Source organism: Struthio camelus, chromosome 9, assembly GCF_040807025.1.
Source record: "Struthio camelus isolate bStrCam1 chromosome 9, bStrCam1.hap1, whole genome shotgun sequence".
NCBI lineage: Eukaryota > Metazoa > Chordata > Aves > Struthioniformes > Struthionidae > Struthio > Struthio camelus.
In genome coordinates, this window is record NC_090950.1 from 18225431 (window position 1) to 18243609 (window position 18179).

An 18179-nucleotide genomic window follows, 5' to 3' on the forward strand; every position below is an offset into this window, starting at 1 on the left:
GAGAAGTGAATGTAAATATTCAAAGCAGCAGCTACCTTTAGTAGCGGAAGAAGGCATCATTTTTTATGTCGGCAGTTTCTCTAGATTGGATAGAGCAGGTAAATCCAGTAGGCCACTGTTGGCTTTTCAGATCTTCAGTATCACACTTGTTGCACTGTTGCTGGTTACTTTATTATCAGTTTGCTGTATGTTACACGCCTTCTGACATGCCTGAACGAGGCATTGTGTTCTTGCTGTTAGTGTATTTCTGTTTTACGTGATTGCAGCTTGCAGTGCTTTGGCAGAACTGTGGCACAGTCCAACTGAGGCAGTTGGAAGGCAGAAAGCAAACAGTAAGGCATATGAAAAGAAGATTTATTTGCAGATTGAAGTAGAGAGGATTGCTCTTTTGAGTTCTGCCCTGCTTGGGTTTTTGGGTTTTTCTTTTTGTTTGCTTTTTTTTTTTTTTTCTCCCCACTTCCTTACCATGCTCTCAAGCTTATAGAGTAGAATGGTGGCTCTTGCTGAAAGGCACGGCTGTTAAAGGAAGCGAGGCACGGTATGAGGCTCGGTAGGGCTATGTAGGGCTCTGTCAGGCTTATGCTGTGGCCCCGTGTTGCTTTGCTTCAATCTGCTTAGTCCAGCAGGATCTACTAGCTCGATCTTGGCTCTGTTATTGACCGAGTTGGCAGGAGAGCCAGTGGGGAGAAGCTGGGGGGAAAAACGGAAGAAGGCAGGCCTAGTCCAGATGGAGGGGGTGGTAGATGGCCCCTCCATTGGGACCGGAATTATTGTCAACTTTTCCCCAAATGAGACTGGACTGCAAAAAAATGATTGGGAACCACATGAATAGAACATTTGCGCTGGCTCAGCAATGAGAGAGTAGCTTTTACAGCTTACAGCAAATAGGTCTTTTTTTTTTTTTTTTTTTGACTTACCTTGAAAGATTTTAAAGTAATGTGCTGGAAAGGTCATAAATCTAGTCAGATCTCAGTCTGTGTCCATTTAGGAAAAATGCATCTAGGTATCTTTCTACCTAGCAGTGTTTTCTTCTTTACTCTGAGTAGAATTGCAAGGCTTACATTTCTAGGTGTCCACTAATCAGTAGAGTTTCCATCTGCTTATGCTTTTTCTGTTTTGGATCTTGATTGGGGCGCTCCTCAGGCACTGGCAAGCTTAAATGTCAGTAGTGGGAGTAGTCTCAGCATGATTTCCACCTTCTCAAGTGGTTTTTCTTATCTATTCTAGTCATCTGTTTTTTTTTTTTCTGTTTTTTCCAAAGTTGGAATGCAGAGAGTGTCTTGGGGATCCTCCATGTGTCACTGCTAGATATAGGATAAATCGGGTTGGAAGGGGCTTCAGGAGATGTGTGACCTAACTGCCTGACATAAATAGGGTCGGCTCTGAGTTCAGAGCTGGTTGCTTAGATCTTTATCTGATTGGTCTTAAAAGCCTCCAAAAGATGGAAACCAGATGGAGATATAGTTCCACTGGTAACTGGGAACTTAAACTCGGTCGTGCTTTCCTCTCTTCAGTGCTTCTAGAAAAGAGAAACAGTAAGCTGGTAAGGGTTTTGCTGTCAGTACTCAGCACTGTGTGCTTTTTTGCTCCCACATTTTGTGAATGAAGAAGAGTTATTTGTTTAAAGGAGGTTTGTTGTCAGAGCTGAGACAGAGTTTTTGACTTGCTCTCTCCATAAGGTTATGTACCACTTGGATCTTCACCTTTTAGAGGAGATTCTGTTCAATGGGGCCAATTACTATTACTTTATGTTCTTTCATTTCTCTCTCTCTCTCTCTCTCTTTGTGCGCCCCCCCCCCCCCCCCCCCCCAGTCGTGCCTTTCATTTCTGTAGTACAGACTGGGAGGCTTACAGAAGAGTGTCAGAGGACAGATGTAAAGCTTAAGGAATGTGTAGTTTCATTCCCCAGTTAGAATTCCTGGGGACATAAGAGAAAATGGAAGTTGTTTAACACTCGGGTGTCTTGGAGACCTCACACAGCTTGAGGAAACTTGTTATTTGCATAATTATTCCCCTTTCCTAACTTCCCCCACTGTCTTGTAAGACAATACAGAAATAAGCATGGCTTAGAACACTTTAAATCTTACAAGGAGAAGTAATTGTTCTTTGTAGCAGTTTGACGCAGTAGGTTGTTTCTTATGAATTTAAGTAAGGGAGGTGGTACTAATTATTCATGTGTATTACACTTCATTAATTTCAGCCTAAAGGTTTTTTTTTGTAGGAAATCATGAGTGTGTTCTTTCTGCGGTTTCGTTTGTCTTTGATTAGTTGTTGGTTAAGCTGTGGGAGTTTGTATATATTAAAAACCTTCATAGTTACTTAAGTGATTACACTTGTAACTTGTACACTTGTAGTGATTACAAAATCACTTCTTTAAGGCTGTTTGAAGAGTAGCGTTCTTAACTGCTTAATGATCACCATAATATGCCTTCTTTCATAGTTCATGTTTGTTGAATAATCTGATGAGAGAATTAGATACCACAACTCTTCTCTTTCCTTATGAGCATGAGTTTTAAGAAAAGACCAGCAAGAGGTATTTGGCTTGGGTTGTTTCCTTATTCCTTATCTTCCCCTAGAAGTTATACATAGGTTTTTATTGTGTTCTAGCTAGTCTTCTGCAAAATCCTTCTCTGCACTGAGAAGGATTGTATATTTTGATAGTAAAGAATCATTGGTTAAGTAATAGTTCTCTTCTAATCCTACATAGTAAACATGTATATGTTTACAAGAACTGTACCTCGAGTTGCTATGGTTTTGACCTATGAACCAAAAAACAAATCTTCTTGGCGCTTAAGTACTTAAATTAGTTTCCTGATCTTAGATTAAACCTTAATTGGCATATATCCAGATCGCACCCTCAAGTATGTAGTTCAACATGTCACCTAAACAGAGACAGCCAGTCACGTTTGGAAGACAAGACCTGTAATTGAGGGATAATGCAGGTCAAAGTTGGATTGTATCAGTGAGGCTGTGCAAATAATTTGCAATGCCAGGTAATGCTGCACTTGAACTTAATTCCAAGGGTCAATAGAACAGCCTAGAACTGGACGTATCCTCTCTCTAGCATCTCTCGCTCAGTTCAGAATTACTTTGGTGAAGCAATTCCAGTCTACTTTTTTGTGACGTTCTGACACGCTGACTCTTGAGCGTATATGGCAGCATGCAGCCCATACTGTGCCAACAGTGTGGTGCTGGAAATAGACCTGCAACAACACTGGTTTCCGCACACTGACGCAAACCTGTCCTTTTCAAAGGTATTCTGAAAAGGACTTTCTCAAGTGACTTAATAGTGCTGGAAGAGTGTTGCCCTGTTCCTCAAAATACGCTGTTGTGGAGAGTGCTGCCTCTTTCTCAGGGGAGCTCAAATAACTATTATTTTTGGTATAGGATCAAGGTAAAATAACTTAAATAATTTTTTTTCTCATTGTTCTACTTCATGCTTTCTTGTATACGTGTTGATGTGAACATAGAGCAAGATGGCTAGCCTGGGTTTATGCCAAACCTACTCTTAGTTCTGTTTGTTTTTTTGTTTTGCCACACAGTGGATTTCTGGCAAAGATTTTTTTCAAGCCAGGTGTTTTTAATCCCAGAAGTGACATATAATGTGAGAAAAGTATTCAGTGTGACACACAGAGTAAATTCAGAAACTACTGTATGAGGTCAAGAGCTTTCAAAAAGGTGAGGGAAAGGTTTAGAAACACATAAAAGCATTTAGTGGCTCCTAATTAGCATCTGTACGTATGTTGAAAATGAAAAGCTATGAATACCCCCAAATTACCGAACTAAATATTAATGCTTTTCTTTCAGATCCTGTTTGACCAAATCCAAAGATCAATTAAAGCACAACTTCAGAGTTTTGTTAAAGAGTAAGTTATTTTTCACTTATAATGGAAAAAATCACTGGTAAAATTGGATTAGAAAAATAAATTTCTGAGTGGGTTGGTGAAGCATTTTTAAAATCACCAGCCATAAGTTGAAAGGTATATATTAAAGCCTTGTCAAAAATCTCCCCAAACCGGGAAGGCTTTAGATCCAGCTGAAGACATGCTAAAATTGAAGCGATGTATGCTATTGATCTTAAATTGCATGTTGTTTTTGTCGAAGCAAAAAAAAAAAAAAAAAGTTTGCCAAAGTTTTTCCCAGTGATTGGGAGCTGTGCTTTTCTAAATACCAGTTTTACCTTTCCTCAAAAGAAGAGGAAAGCAGGGCTTCCATCCTGCTGCTTGTGATTTGCATCTGATAAGTCATAAATGTCTTCTGTTTAATTCATCTGTATTTTCTCCTGCGCTTTGCAATTCATTTGTCATCCTTTCTTTTTTAATTGTCTCTAGAGACATTAGGAAATTTAAAGATGCGAAGAAACAGTTTGAGAAAGTTAGTGAAGAAAAAGAGAATGCTCTCGTAAAAAATGCCCAAGTGCAAAGAAATAAGCAGCATGAGGTAGAGGAGGCAACCAATATTTTGACTGCAACACGGAAATGTTTTCGGCACATAGCTCTGGATTATGTTCTTCAGGTAAGTGCAGTGATAAAAGTTATCTTTCAAAACCATCTGTTACATATGATTAGAGCCAAGTCTTTCAGAAGTTCTTCCTCAGAAGGTATGGAAGTTATCAATGTGTAAGAAACAGTTTTTAAGACTGCAGATGGGGGGGGTGATATTTTTATATGAAACCTGAGCAGTTAATTTACCTGATGCATCCTTACAGCTTAATGCTATGCTATTCTGTGCCGTTGCTGCAGTAGCACAGATTTCAGTTTAAACATTGCTAGTACTGTTTCTTCAAAATAAACTGATCTAATACACGCTTAAATATATTTTGTGTTGGGTATGCTGTAAGTCATTACGTATTTGAAATAAACTGTAACCTAGCCTAGCAATTAGAAATAACCTGAATGCTTCTGATCTAGTGTGCTGACCACTACTGTGATTTCAGTTGCTCAACAAATCTCCTACTTGTCTAGGAAGCTGGGAGTTTGGCACTGTCATTGAATTCTCCCATGGCACATAGTTATGGTTTTGTTTTATAGTATAGATCTGCTATAGGGTGTTAGGAGGTGGTCTGTGTCCTATTTTGAAGCCTGTGAAATTTTCTGTGGACTCTTCTAATTCACGTGTTTCATCGTTGCGTAATCCTATCTTGCTCTAGTTACCTGTAACTCAGGTGGTTCCTGTCCCTCCTACTGCCTAATATGTCTAGGGTTCACATATGTTCATACAAACACAAAACAGCCCTTTAAAGTTATCATTTTTATATTAGAAATTCTTATCTTGATTGTGACAGTCCGATAGGTTATCTGAAGTTTAGTTAACGTAACTGTTGTTTAAATTATGCAGTTTAAAGCTGTTAAATTACCTGTTAAATAAAATTAATTACCTGTTAAATAAAACGGAAATTTGCAAAACCTGTACTAGAGCTCTCATAGCTCTGGTCAAGCAAGGCATGCACACAGACGTTGTCAGCGGTCAGCACTGAACTTCGTCTTGCAAGTGCTGAGCACAGAATTCGTTTCTCTGTTTAAAAAGTCATGTGACTTATGTACCACTTCAGTATTTGTGCTGCCGTTGCTTCCGTGGGCCTAAGTGGGGATCTGTCGCGCTGCGCAGCTGAGCATGCCCACTCCTACAATCCCGCCTGAAGTTTTGGGAGATCAGATTGTTACAGCGTTTGACTTTTCCCTGTTAGCCTGCTTACAGGGAGCTAGTCACGGCGTGCCAGCTGCTGAAAGGCATGATGTGGTCTGGATAAGTGTGGTAGGAAGAGGTTGGATTTGACCCAGGGCACCATTTCCGTTCCTCTGAATCCCCTGCTCATGGTTAAATTTCGAAACCGAGTGGATTAGACTGGTGCACTGGAGACGTACTCAACAGAAATCTGAATTTAGCGCCTCTCACCTGAGCTTGCTTTTATTACTCTGAGAGGGAACGTTTCTCCTCTTTGCGCCCCCGGCGTGAGTCCCTGGCTCCTGAGGTGCGTGCCGCAAGGCTGGCGCTGGGCTGTCCCGCGGGGGCACCCGTGGGGCTGGCCGGAGGCGGCAGCAGGGTCTGCCGGGATCGGGGAGCTGGGGCGGCTGCCGCCCTGCGCGTGCCTCCTGGCCCCTGCCTGCTGCTGCCTGTTGGCTCCTGCAGTGCTGGGAGAGCCGAGCGGGGTCTTGCAGCCCTTCGTGGAGAAGGAGGGGAAAAACTACGCTGGTTAGGGGAAAACAGCGGCAGCGAGGCCTGTCCTGGGGGTGGGAGAAAAAGCTGGAAATTGCTGCTGCAGGCAGTTGGTTGTGTGTTTATTGAACTGCCGCTTGTTTGCTGTTGGGAACTTGTATGTTTTAAAGTGTTAACAATTCCTGTAATAAAGGTGCATTATTAAATGAGAAAGTTTCAGCGTTTAACTTAATACAGGTAAAAAATGAATTCAGCTTTAGGAGACCCTCTTACGTGGGTGACTCCCTTCTGCTGGAAAAGTGACTTTGCAGCTATAGTCTCTTTGTAGCTATATTGGCTTTAAACTGTATTTCGTTACCTTTGCTTTCCCTTTATTTTACTTTTCCTCAGAGTTGAGTGTTTGTTCTATATAAAGAAATCTTAATGATTTTTGTTACAGAAGGTTTTCCAAAATGCTAACTCTTTAGGTAGAGAAGTACAATCTGGTTATGATTATAGTTTCAGTAGGCTTTTCATTTGCTGGAGTCTCTAAACAGACATGCAGCGGTATTAAATTCTGGAATTATGGATATTTCTGTTAAATGGTGCTTTTAAGTAAAAGCTCTAGTTCTGTCTGGCATCTTTAAATTAGGGACTAGGGAAAGGAGCATTAGGTGAATGTGAAAAATCAGGTATGTCCTTTTTCTGTTTCACGTGAAAGACTTCAAGTTCTAGGGCAGTGCTGCTGGTCAGTGACTTCAGCCAGCTTAAAAGAGCAAATACATGTGAAATGCTCCTCGTTGAAGATATTGTGATCTCGTTCATTTCCGTGGCTGGGGCTCTGTCCCGGTTCTGGGACTCTTCCGAGAGCATCAACCTCGGGGCGGGTGGGGGGGGGGTGGACGACACCAAATATAAGTCTCACCCCCTTTCCTAGGGGGAAAAGGCAGTGGTGCTGACTGCACCTCCTTCAAGGAGAAGCTGCGGGACTGGTTTGACTCACACGGTCAAAAAACAATATTTGAAACAAGCATTGAATTTGATTTCTTGAAGATGAGTACCACATTTTCTTGCTTTGCAGGTGTATTATGTTACTTCTGGATGACACATCACGTCTGAATTGTTTTCCCCTCTAATATAAGGGCTTCGTGACTATCATTGTGAAAATATACCTTTACAAGCTGTTTCTCCGAAATGAGCCACTTATCTTGGTGGCAAATTTAGTGTGCATTTTCTACTGCTATAAAAATGCTCTACGTAGTCAGATACTGAGTTATGTTCTTCTGATGTTTTAAGCTTTGATATGCTTATTTAGAAGTAATTCATAGTTTGCTTCTGTGAGGGAAAATTTAAGTGAACAAAATGAGTTGCTTTTTTTTTCCCCTAGATCAATGTTCTTCAGTCTAAAAGGAGATCAGAAATCTTAAAATCGGTAAGATATATTTTAATTTCTATATAGACAATACTGTAGTGAATCTGATGCAAAATTTACAGATGTGACTGCAAAGCAGTATGTACAAAATAGGTTTGTCCTTTTCTCCATCATAACATTACCAGTACAGTTGGCACATTGCTGATAGTCACTTTGACTTTTACGATAATTGGGTATGTATACTAAATTACTTTTGGCAATCCTTTTGGTTCGAGTGTGAACGCTTTCCTAAGGTTTTCATTGCCGCTGCCTCTTTGCTATGTGCGTCATGATTAAAACAGAGGACTTTATTTACCAAGGAGTCTTGTCTTTGGGACTACTATATTTATTTATAAACAATGAGCGCTTCCTACAATCTATTTCTAAAATGGATTCAGCCCTTTCTTCAAAAATAGTATTCTTATTTTATATAAGCAGTTTAGAATCAGCTAGCATGTAGTATGGACTGAATTAATACACAGTTTCAGGTGCATGCTTCTTTTCTTCTGATCGTTTTCCTCTGTCGGCGTCTTCATATCATCTCTGTAAAAGGCTTATTGCTGCAGAGACTGCTAAACTGAATGGTGCCTTTCTTTAAAAGGGCTAGTTCTGCTCCCATAATTTTCTTAATTCCTTTAAATAGCAAAAACTTCGGATCACAGCTTCACAGCTGTTTACCTTTGTACTCTGTATCCTTCCAACTTGTTTCGTTTTGTAAGACTGTTATTTTGTTTAAGACCATCTTGGCTGTGTTCATAGAGGTCATGGTTTTGGATCATTAGTAAACAAATTCTGTACCCTCTCTTTATGTTACCTCTCCTAGTTAAACGGGAGTTAATAAAAGTTTTAGATAATATGAATTAGAAGCCATTTTCTTTCCTTAATGAGACTTTATTTCAGTTGATAGGGTCAATACTAATAACTAATTTCTAAGATTTGTGACTCTGCATTTTGCTGCCTTAACCTTGCATACTTATTTATACCACTGGAAGCTGTACAAGGAATTGATGTAAACTGCAAGGATAAACAAAATAGAAATCTTACCTTGTGCTCTTATTTTTTTTAAAGTTTGTTCATGTGAATTAGTTAAGGGAGATGCTTATGTAATATCTGATAAATATTTAAGCTTTTTATCTAAATACTTGTTATTCTTCCTTCTAGATGTTATCGTTTATGTATGCTCATCTGGCTTTTTTCCATCAAGGCTATGATCTCTTCAGTGAGCTTGGGCCCTACATGAAAGATCTTGGCGCACAGGTAACAAAAGTTACTTTATAAGCTCATAAATATACCCTGGAATGAAAGAAAACTCTGTGTGTGTGTGTGTATGTGTCAGGTACATTGTAGGCTTATTTGACAAAAGAGTGAACTCTACAGTGTGACAAAGATAGAGGCAAAGCATAAAAATACACTTTAAAAGTTTTTTAAATTAAAACTGTAGGAATTAAAAGTTGACAGTTCTTCTAAAAACGTTGTATACTATATAAATTATGCTGTGTGCCAGAGCTAAAACTAGTGTTAGCAACTTAGTGACACGATAAAAGTGAAGTTTAATAAGTAGTGCAAAACTAATTTTGTATATTGAGTCCTCCTTGCCCAGGTTTGTTTTTCAGGCCTAAGAACATAGAATTGTAACTTTTGGCTTCTCAGAGAGGCTCATAAAAAGGCTGGACTGACCACTGCCAACTGCACTCAGGAAATACTGAAAATAGTTGTACAAAATGGATTAAGAGCATATGGTATGGAACTGAAGATGTGCCTGTGGTGCAAGAAAAAAAACTTAAAGCAGTGTAACTTGACTTGTTTTCAACAGAGGTTGAATGGACCTAGAAATACTTGTATACTTTTCTTCCTCTCTCTAAGGATTTGGAACAACTGCACTGACACAAAAGCCTTTGTTCTTCCCACTTCCCAACTTAATCCACTCAACAAAGCCACCACTCACCCCGAATCCTAAATGTCAGTCCATATACAGAAACAAATAGGTGACAGCAAACACATATTTGTATTCATCTCAAGTACGTGCTTCTCAGTGTCTATGAAATTACATTGTTTATTTGGGGCTGATTTTTAAACGGTTCCTGCTCCTGGCAGCTTGTTCCTGCTGCTATGCTCTTGTCACCTGTGCGCTCCAGCCTGTTTGTGTGGCTGCGCAGTGAAATAGATTGGGAACTGTAGAAAATAACCCACGGAATTAGAAGTCCACATAGTTATTTTTCTGCTAGGTTAGTTCTCTAATCTGGTTCACAGTGTGTCTTCATAAATACTTGTGCAGACACAAGTCAGGGAAATGTGTGTGTTTGTGTGCACGCACGCGTACGTGGGCTGCCATTGTTATCAAGAAGAGAAGTACCCGTGCACCTAGAGCCCTCAGGGTTTTGTGTAATAGCAGCGCTTAGGTTCAGGTACGCATGACCCTTTTGTTAGTTGATGCTGTTTCTCTTATTTTTTTTTTCGCATCCTTCCATTTTAAGTTATAATTGTTGAACTGCAGTGTTCTGATGATACAGAATGTCGTCTTTACTTTCTATTTAGAAGAGGTGGTGGGCAAAGAAGAGTAAAACTATGTAATTAGTAGTATTGAATGCTACCAGCTAGGCTTTAATGTTTCCGTTTCAGTGAGGCTTGAGTAAGGAACATAAGGTTATTTTTTGAATGGCTGGTCATGCTTTTGCTTGATCTGGAAAGGAATGTTGTGTAACACTTTCAGTTTGGCGCTGGTATCATAGCAACTGAAGGAGTTAAACGTTCTCAGCTTCGGATTTTCTAAATTTAAAACATACTGCAAATGGAGCAAACTGAAAGTGGAGACCCTAAAGTTGTACAGCTTGCTGAATTATTTTCCTGTGTTCTGCCTTTAGCATTTAAGTAATGGATATTTTTCAGTGGAGAAGCAGACTTGTGAATATCCCATGAAAAATTAAGTTAACAGTTTTACAATTTGTATTGATTGGAGTTTCTGCCTTTAAAAGTCAGAGAGAAGATATGCCTTCATGGCAAAATAGACAGGGTTTTATTGGTATGTGAAGTTTTTTTCCCCCTGAAAACCCTATTAGATTCTTTCTGTTGGCAAGTGAATTTTCATTTCCAACTGAATTGATTTGTGTGGTTTAGTAGCACCTGAAAATTAAGGTAGCCTTAAGTGGTATGGCTACATAATCTTTTTGTTCTGCGCTTGCAAAATATTATCTGGTTTACATGATGGAATAGGCCTGAGCAGTTTCACTTTTTGCACATCACAGGTTTGTTTAGTAATCACTCATGAATCAGATCACTCACTGTAGGGGAATCTTTACTGGCATGCAAGTGCAAAATCTGCTTTTGCATGGAGATTTTGGGATTTGGCACTTTCACGTGAAAATGAGATGTTACCTAAAAAGAAAGCCTACCTGAATTTTCATTCTGCAGTGAAGAGACAAAAAGCCAAATGTTTTAGTCCAATTTAGTTGTGTATAGAATACTACTTATAGAACACCAAGTGTTTATAGAATGCGTTTACCAGTAAATGCAGCATTTTGGAAAAAAAATCTCATTTTTGAAGACTACTCAATAATAGCATAGCGACTTGGATAGTTTAGTCTCACCACTAGCCCCAGTTCCTGGAAGAGTCATGTGGGGGAGGGGGGTGTGTGGTTTTTTTTTTTTTTTTTTTTTTTTTTTAAAACGCTGGCAATACATTGCTGATCTCAATGAAAAGAGGAAATTCTGGTCTGTTTCGTAACTGGAATGATGCAATATTGTATTGATAATGAAAAGTAGATGAAAACCGGACTTGTATTAGGGCTATATATACATAAAGTGCATAATACTACGCTTTTTCTCTAATTGATGTCTCGAGGGTCACTAGACGTTATTCTGAAAGGCATAAGAAATGGTTTGGTTCTTCAGCAAACTATTTTGATTCTTTATAATAAAGATCCTATGAAGAACTTTGTTCTTATATTCATCTATTAGTGCTAAATACATCTTTAAATGCTTTTATGCTAAAATAGATTAGAGCTGATGGCCCTCATCTGAATGTTGCCTTCTGGTGCATCTAGCAGGGTAGGAGGGGGAGAATTTCTTGGAGGCCATGTGTAGGTTTCTGAATCTGAGGTTAGTTCAGTGAGAGTCTTGATTCCTCAGAAGTTTTGCACAGCCCTTGGACCATATTAATCTCTCATTAATCATAAAACAATGGGATTTCCTGGGTTCTTGAAGCAAAACGGTCTTTGAGTACCGTGACAGCCCAGTCTCTGTTTTAGAGGCTATTATGTCCTTCTGACTTCATATAGCTCTGCACGTATGACGTCTGGACGTTTTAGTCTTTCACATGTTCGTGCTCACAAAATACCGTTAAGACACGAATATGGTAATATAGCAGTTTGAGCCGGACAACAACACAGAGAGAGGAGACTTAGGAAAATAAGCAGAGCATGGAATTTGGATCCAGATGTCCCAGCTATCTGATAACTTTCCTTAGTTGTTGGACTGTGCAGCACGACAGTGTTAAGAGCTACTTATTGTCCCTCTTTTCTCTCATTGGCATCATTCCAAACGGGAAAAATGTGACATCGGGGAAAATGAAGAGGTTTGGCAGAGGTTCTCGCTTGTGGTTAGGAGAGTGGGTGGAGGCTCTCCTTTCTGTGTGTAAATTGGGGATTGTATTAGTCATACTGTGCCCTTTGCCACATGACTGGCTGATGCTGGAAAACTGGAGTCGCACACTGTTTATAGCGTCCCAGTTCTAGCTCTGGAGTAGAGCAAGGTCTGCCCCACAGGAGTCAAGCTGTGAGCTGTGCCCCTATGTTGAGTCAAGTAATCATCTCTGCTGCATCTGCGTTATTACTCAGCAAGATGTCATGACTGGGGGTGGTGGAAGTCTTGTATTACAGTTTAGGAAAGGGACGAATTTAGAAAGGAAGCAGGAGTACAAGATACCTTGTCATATAACTACCAGACAAGTTGGCCTTTCGGGCAGCTTCTGCTCCTCTGCTTTGCTGTTTCTTGTTTAGACGTGTTCTTGCATCAAAGGCTGTACAGAAGAATTTACTCTGTTACAGGGTATTATGAATTTCTTACCCCCTGTCTCCCTGCAGTCTCACAAGGGAAAACAAAAATCACCGACTGTTTGGTAGTATTTGTTTTATTGTCATGGACGACTTAAGAATGTGTAACTAAATCAAATCTCAGTTGTGACCGTCTCTGCTCTTTTCTTTGCAGAATCAGTGTATTGTATTTCTGAAACTAGGAACCGTTTGAATGATTCTGTGCAAGGTTCTAAGGGATCTTGCTCAAGTACAGCGAGTGAGCTCTTGGGAATTATCAATACCGAAGCCTGGCTGGGGCAACTCCCTGCTCTGAGGAGGAAAAAATCACTAGCATCCACTCTTTCTAGTTTTTGCTGCTAATGCCAGTGCTGCTGCATAGGCCAGTCAGCAAGCAAGAGCATCTAAAGGATGAGTCATTCTCTTCAGAGACTGAACACCAATGCGGTATACCAGTCGCATATGCTTGGCACCATGCTGTTCTTTGAAACATTTCTCCTAAGGCTTACAAGAAATGTACACCTTCCGCAGAGGTTAAATCAGGGTGGTAGTGCAGTGCTTTAAACAAGGCTTCAGTGGTTATTAAAGGTAAAAGGTTTGTAATCACAGAAGTGTTTTTTTATTTTTTTAGTATGCAAATAAAACAAGTCATGCAATGTCTAGACATAATGTGTTCTTTTTGTCAGCATTATGCGATCTACAGAGCCACATTTCTCTTGAAATCTAAAGATCCAATTTTCTGTTTCTCTTTACAGCTGGATCAGTTGGCTGTAGATGCTGCAAAGGAGAAGAGAGATATGGAGCAAAAGCACTCCACTATTCAACAAAAGGTACTTGAGAGAATGTAAAAGATAGAGTGAACACACCTTTGCATATACCTTTTTGGCGTTTCTCTTCAGCAGTGCATCTCTGCATTAAAACTGCAAGGGATAGTATCTTTAAAGTGCAGAGAAATAGCCTCATAGATCATTAAGCATAGAGTTGGACTGCAGACATTTTTTTTTTGTGTTATGGAACTAGATACTATGTTTCTGTCAAAACAGAAAATGAGCGTAAGTAGAATGGCGGAATTTACATGAATGCTGGGACATCTAAACATTTCATTAGAACTCTAATTTGAATGACATCTTGGATTCAATGTAGTTGTAAAAGTTGTCGTCATTCCCTCCTGTATATCTGTAGAAGTAGTATTTACGCTCCGCAGTCCTACAAGCATATATATTACTTTCTTCCTAGACTGTGCCAAATAAGAGTATGGTGCTTTGATGTAGAGAGTGGCAGCTGCTATTGCGTATAAAGAGCAAAAGTAAACTTCTGAAAAGACCGTCTGATGTGTAATATTCAGTTATATGCAAATGTGAAAGCTGAGTGATAACATTAAACTGCTATTTTGGGCAGACTTGTATATGCAGTAATTCCTTTTCTTGTTTGTTGGGGAAAAATGTAGATACTTCACGTGGTTGGGGGGGAATGACTTCTGTTGCTTGGATGTTTCAGAAGCTCTAGATCAGTATTGATTTTGCAGGTATAATGCTAGAAGTTAAAAATATTTCCACTGAACTCTCCGATAGTGAGCTCATATTTCAGGTACTTTTGAAAGAGATTAGATACCAGTTTAAAGGTAATGCAACACTTCTTACTCTCATTCAAATACATTTTTATGTGATCTGTTCAGGTGTCACAAATTCAAAAAAAAAAAAAAACCACCCTTCAATTAAAATGAAATCTAATGAATATATGAAAGAAATTCAGTAGTGAGAACATGCTAAGAATAGAATGATTTAGGTAAACTTAGTAGGAGTCACTTTTTTCCACTAAAATAAATATTGACACTAGTTGCTGATGTTTTTGTCATTTCATCTCTCCAGTAGTTGGTGGGAAATTTAGGATTGCCTAAACAGTGTAATTGGCAGACTGGTTTCAGGGCAGTGCTGTTGTGCTGTATGTGTAGGCAGATAGAACACAACTACAGACAAAGAAGGGATATTGGGAAAAAGACAGAATTAAGAATTAATTTTTTTATGTTCAAATTTAGTCTTATTGAGCCCAAATAAGTTCAGTTTTAGGTGTGGGTAGTAGCTGTGGGCCGCTGGAGAAAAGTCGCGCTTGGTGAAAGATGTAGGTTACGGGCAATGCATCTGTAATTGGCCATAGAGATAATAACTTGTTATCATGATTTATGGTCATCGCTATTGCTGATGATGTTTACATTTGTTACTTTTGTTTTGTTTTTCTCTTTAATGCTGCTTAAGGCTGCTTTGCAGGTAAATGACTTCTAATAATATCAACAGCTATTGAAAATCTAGTAAAAATTTCAGACTTCATGAGACTTGATCTACTATATCTGTATATATAAAATTTTTTATTGTTTCTAATACAAACAGAGAACAAAAGGACATATGTAATCCTATTTTAATTGAATGATAACTTTACGCTCCCCCCAAAATAAAATCAGGACATTTGGATGGTGTTGTATATTGTTCTTAAGTTTTGTGTTTCAGGTCATGCATGTTTTGGATGTCTCCTGCCCTTGTTAGTCAAATCATCCATGTATTTTTGTGATGATAATGCCTAAATTTGTGTATCTAGCCTTTGGAAGAAGACACGCTTTAGTGGAAAGTCCTCTTCTTAGATATACCTCCTAAAATCACTTTCCTGGTTTCTTATTCAAATCAGACGTGGGGTGGACCTTGTTTTTGATGGCACTTCCGTGCTTTTCCCAGCCTTCACGCCCAAGTGTGTTTCCACATAATCTTGAACTGACTTAGACCTTGGATCTTGTCCCTTACGGTGTTGTTCGTCATCCAGTCAACTTCACCTGGATGGCAACCTGGTTTTCTATTCTATTTTTTCTTGCGTCCTCTCATGTTGCCATGTACTGTGCTGCCCCTTAGGCATATGTTCCCAAGTCTTCCAGTGTCAAATCCTTCCATCTTTTATAACTACTACAACTTCTACTTCTTGAGTTGTATGTTCCATGAAGTGTGTGTTCTTAGTAATAAAAGCTTTAGTCTGATGCCTTGGAATGACGCCTTTTCTTTTCTTCATTGTATAGATAAAGAGCAGTCCCTAGTCTGAAATTTATAGATATAAGTATGTGTGTGCACGCACCTACCACCTGTGTACCGCTCCTCTACCTGTGTTTGCATATGTGTTTGTATTCATGCAGAATAATAGTCAGCATCCCTTTTAACAGCATCTGGCTGTTGTCAGAGAGGCAAGTGTGAAAGTTGCAGAAGGGGCTTGGCTGACAGAATAGTTCGATTTCTCTTTGAAGAGAGCTGGTATTTATTTCTTGTTTTAAGTTTTGGTTGTGCTCTATTTACTTAGCTACTCTGCAAGAAACAATTTGGAAAATATGAATTTTTACTCATTATCTTGGAGCAACGCATACTATAGATTAGCCTAGAAAGGTCTGCTATGTATTTTTTGTAGCGTTAGTGTTGTCAGTATCACTGAAGACTGTTTAAAACTCTTGTCTCCTGAGCGGTTTGATGCAGCCCATTATTGCAGTAATGGGTTGAATTATGAAATAATTTAAAAATCATTTAGACCTGTCGACAGCATAATGATTTTGTTGATTTTGTGACATAGTTAATAGTTCTAAACACAGGGAAATGATATAGGAGAAAACATTTTCCTTATATTTGAAGTACAGTTTTCATTGCATTCAAACACCTCTTTCATACAAAAAATGATGGGAGAAAAAATCTACCTCTAAAGAACTGTTCGGGAAACAGCTGGAGTGAGAATGGTTTGGAAATTGTAACACCTCGACTAAATGAGCTGATAGGAAACCAGATGCTACCACAGTCACGAAGCAGACGTAAACCAGAACTGCTGTTGGGAAGCAACACAAACTAATTCCTGTCACAGAAAAATAAAGATGTGCCAGTATTTCAAATGACTTCTGTGTTTAGTAACTATCTTGACTTCTCACACTTTATCTTCGACTGTGAACCTTATTTCTTGTGGGTTAGTTGTTGTCATCTTGCGTTTTCCCTCAAGGGAGTTTCAACTTAAGTATGACAAACATCTCTTGCTTTGCCTGTGCCATGAGATGGGAATAGAAGCAACTTCCTAAAAGGGGGATTTGCAAAATTAATTTTTTCTGTATGGTATGTACTGCAGTAACTTTTCTTTCAATTTATTCTTTTTGGGGGTGTGGTTTTTTTTTTTTTTTTTATGTATGTCTATGCCTGATTCTTCACTCAGTCTCCCCCACTTACTACCTTTTAAAAAGCCTTTAAAGTTCTGCTCCTTTCAAATGGAGAAAACCAATGTCTTTAAATACAAATGCAATGTTAGAGTGCTGATACACACCCCTGTGATGGACTGGTAAAATGGCTTGAATTCAATCTTTTGACTTTTTAGTAATCTTCATATTGGAAATGAATTTAAAACTCTGCTGCTGAGGAGTAGGATTCTTTTGCTTTGATCTTAAGAAAATTATATGTAGAGAAAAAGAAAGAAAACACACAACCTATGAAATAAACGCAGTCCATGTGATAAATTGATAAATTCACGTACAAATGCAGTCACTGAAACATGGCAAGGTAAGTATTCTGTGAGCCACTAAATTTGTATTAAATACAGAAATGAAAATTGTCTTGCCGTTGCATACTGCTTTCCTATTGTTTACAGATTTAAAAAAGGGCAGAAGAGCGCACTGTGCATCTCACCTACATAGGCCGCTTCATCTACATGTTTCTTTTCCAGTAGCTGGCAAACATTTAAATTTTTAAAGAGTAAACTTTTAAATGAGTATCAGAATAGAAACCATAGCTGTTCCTTACTTTAAAACTGAATGAAATGTAGCGGAGCACTTTGGTGTAACTTTCATAATGCTGGTTTGATTTTTCTTAGTTCCGACTAGGTAAAATGTACTCTAGTCCTAGCTGACACCGAATTAGCAAATAAATGCCGTTTAAGCTAATGCAGGCTCTTCCAGCTGTATGTTCACTTAAGGAATATAAAGTTCTGAATCATGTGAAGTGACTGTGTGTGTTAACATGTGATTCTCTTATACAGAATGCTGGAAAGATATGGATGTATTTCTCCCCACCCCCTGATTATTTTTCATAATCCATCAAACTTTTCCATGAGCCAAGATAAAAATAAGTTATAATGTGACTGCTTTCCCCCTATTCTTTAATTATGAAATAAGAGACTATAAAATCAGACGCTGCTTATCTAGCTCTTTTTCTACTGTTACCCTTTCAATTGAAATAAAGTTTCTTTTCTTTTTCTTTTTTTTCCTTGACCACAGCTTTAGCAGTGAAGCTTTATGGATAAAGCATATGGAAGCTTTACTACTTTAAAATTTTATATTTCAATTAGTAGTCTCCTATGTATAGCTAGGAAAATATTAAACTTCTTACATGTACTCTTGTGCCTTACTTAATCTGCTCCATAAGGGTGCAAGTCATCTCATGAAATCCATTAAAATGATACTATATGCACTTTGTGAGGAAGACAGTGTTTTAGGCACCTTGGGATGAGTGTAACAGCAAGATAACAGTTTTACAACAGCAGCACAACACTTTGGACTGTTTATTTGTATGTCTTCAAAACCAGCTTAAATCTAGGTTTCACTGGAAAAAGGC

At 38.8% G+C, this 18179-nt stretch overlaps 1 protein-coding gene across 4 annotated transcripts in view; it reads left to right on the top strand.

Moving 5' to 3' along the window:
• The window catches only part of ACAP2 (ArfGAP with coiled-coil, ankyrin repeat and PH domains 2), a 76578-nt gene that overhangs the window by 26220 nt on the left and 32179 nt on the right, over positions 1-18179 (top strand). For all 4 annotated transcript variants that reach the window (XM_068955182.1, XM_068955184.1, XM_068955183.1 and 1 more), the window contains exons 5-9: positions 3808-3866; positions 4332-4515; positions 7523-7567; positions 8708-8803; positions 13329-13403. In XM_068955182.1, coding sequence (XP_068811283.1) covers positions 3808-3866; positions 4332-4515; positions 7523-7567; positions 8708-8803; positions 13329-13403 — 459 coding nt within the window. The remainder of the gene's footprint in view (positions 1-3807; positions 3867-4331; positions 4516-7522; positions 7568-8707; positions 8804-13328; positions 13404-18179) is intronic.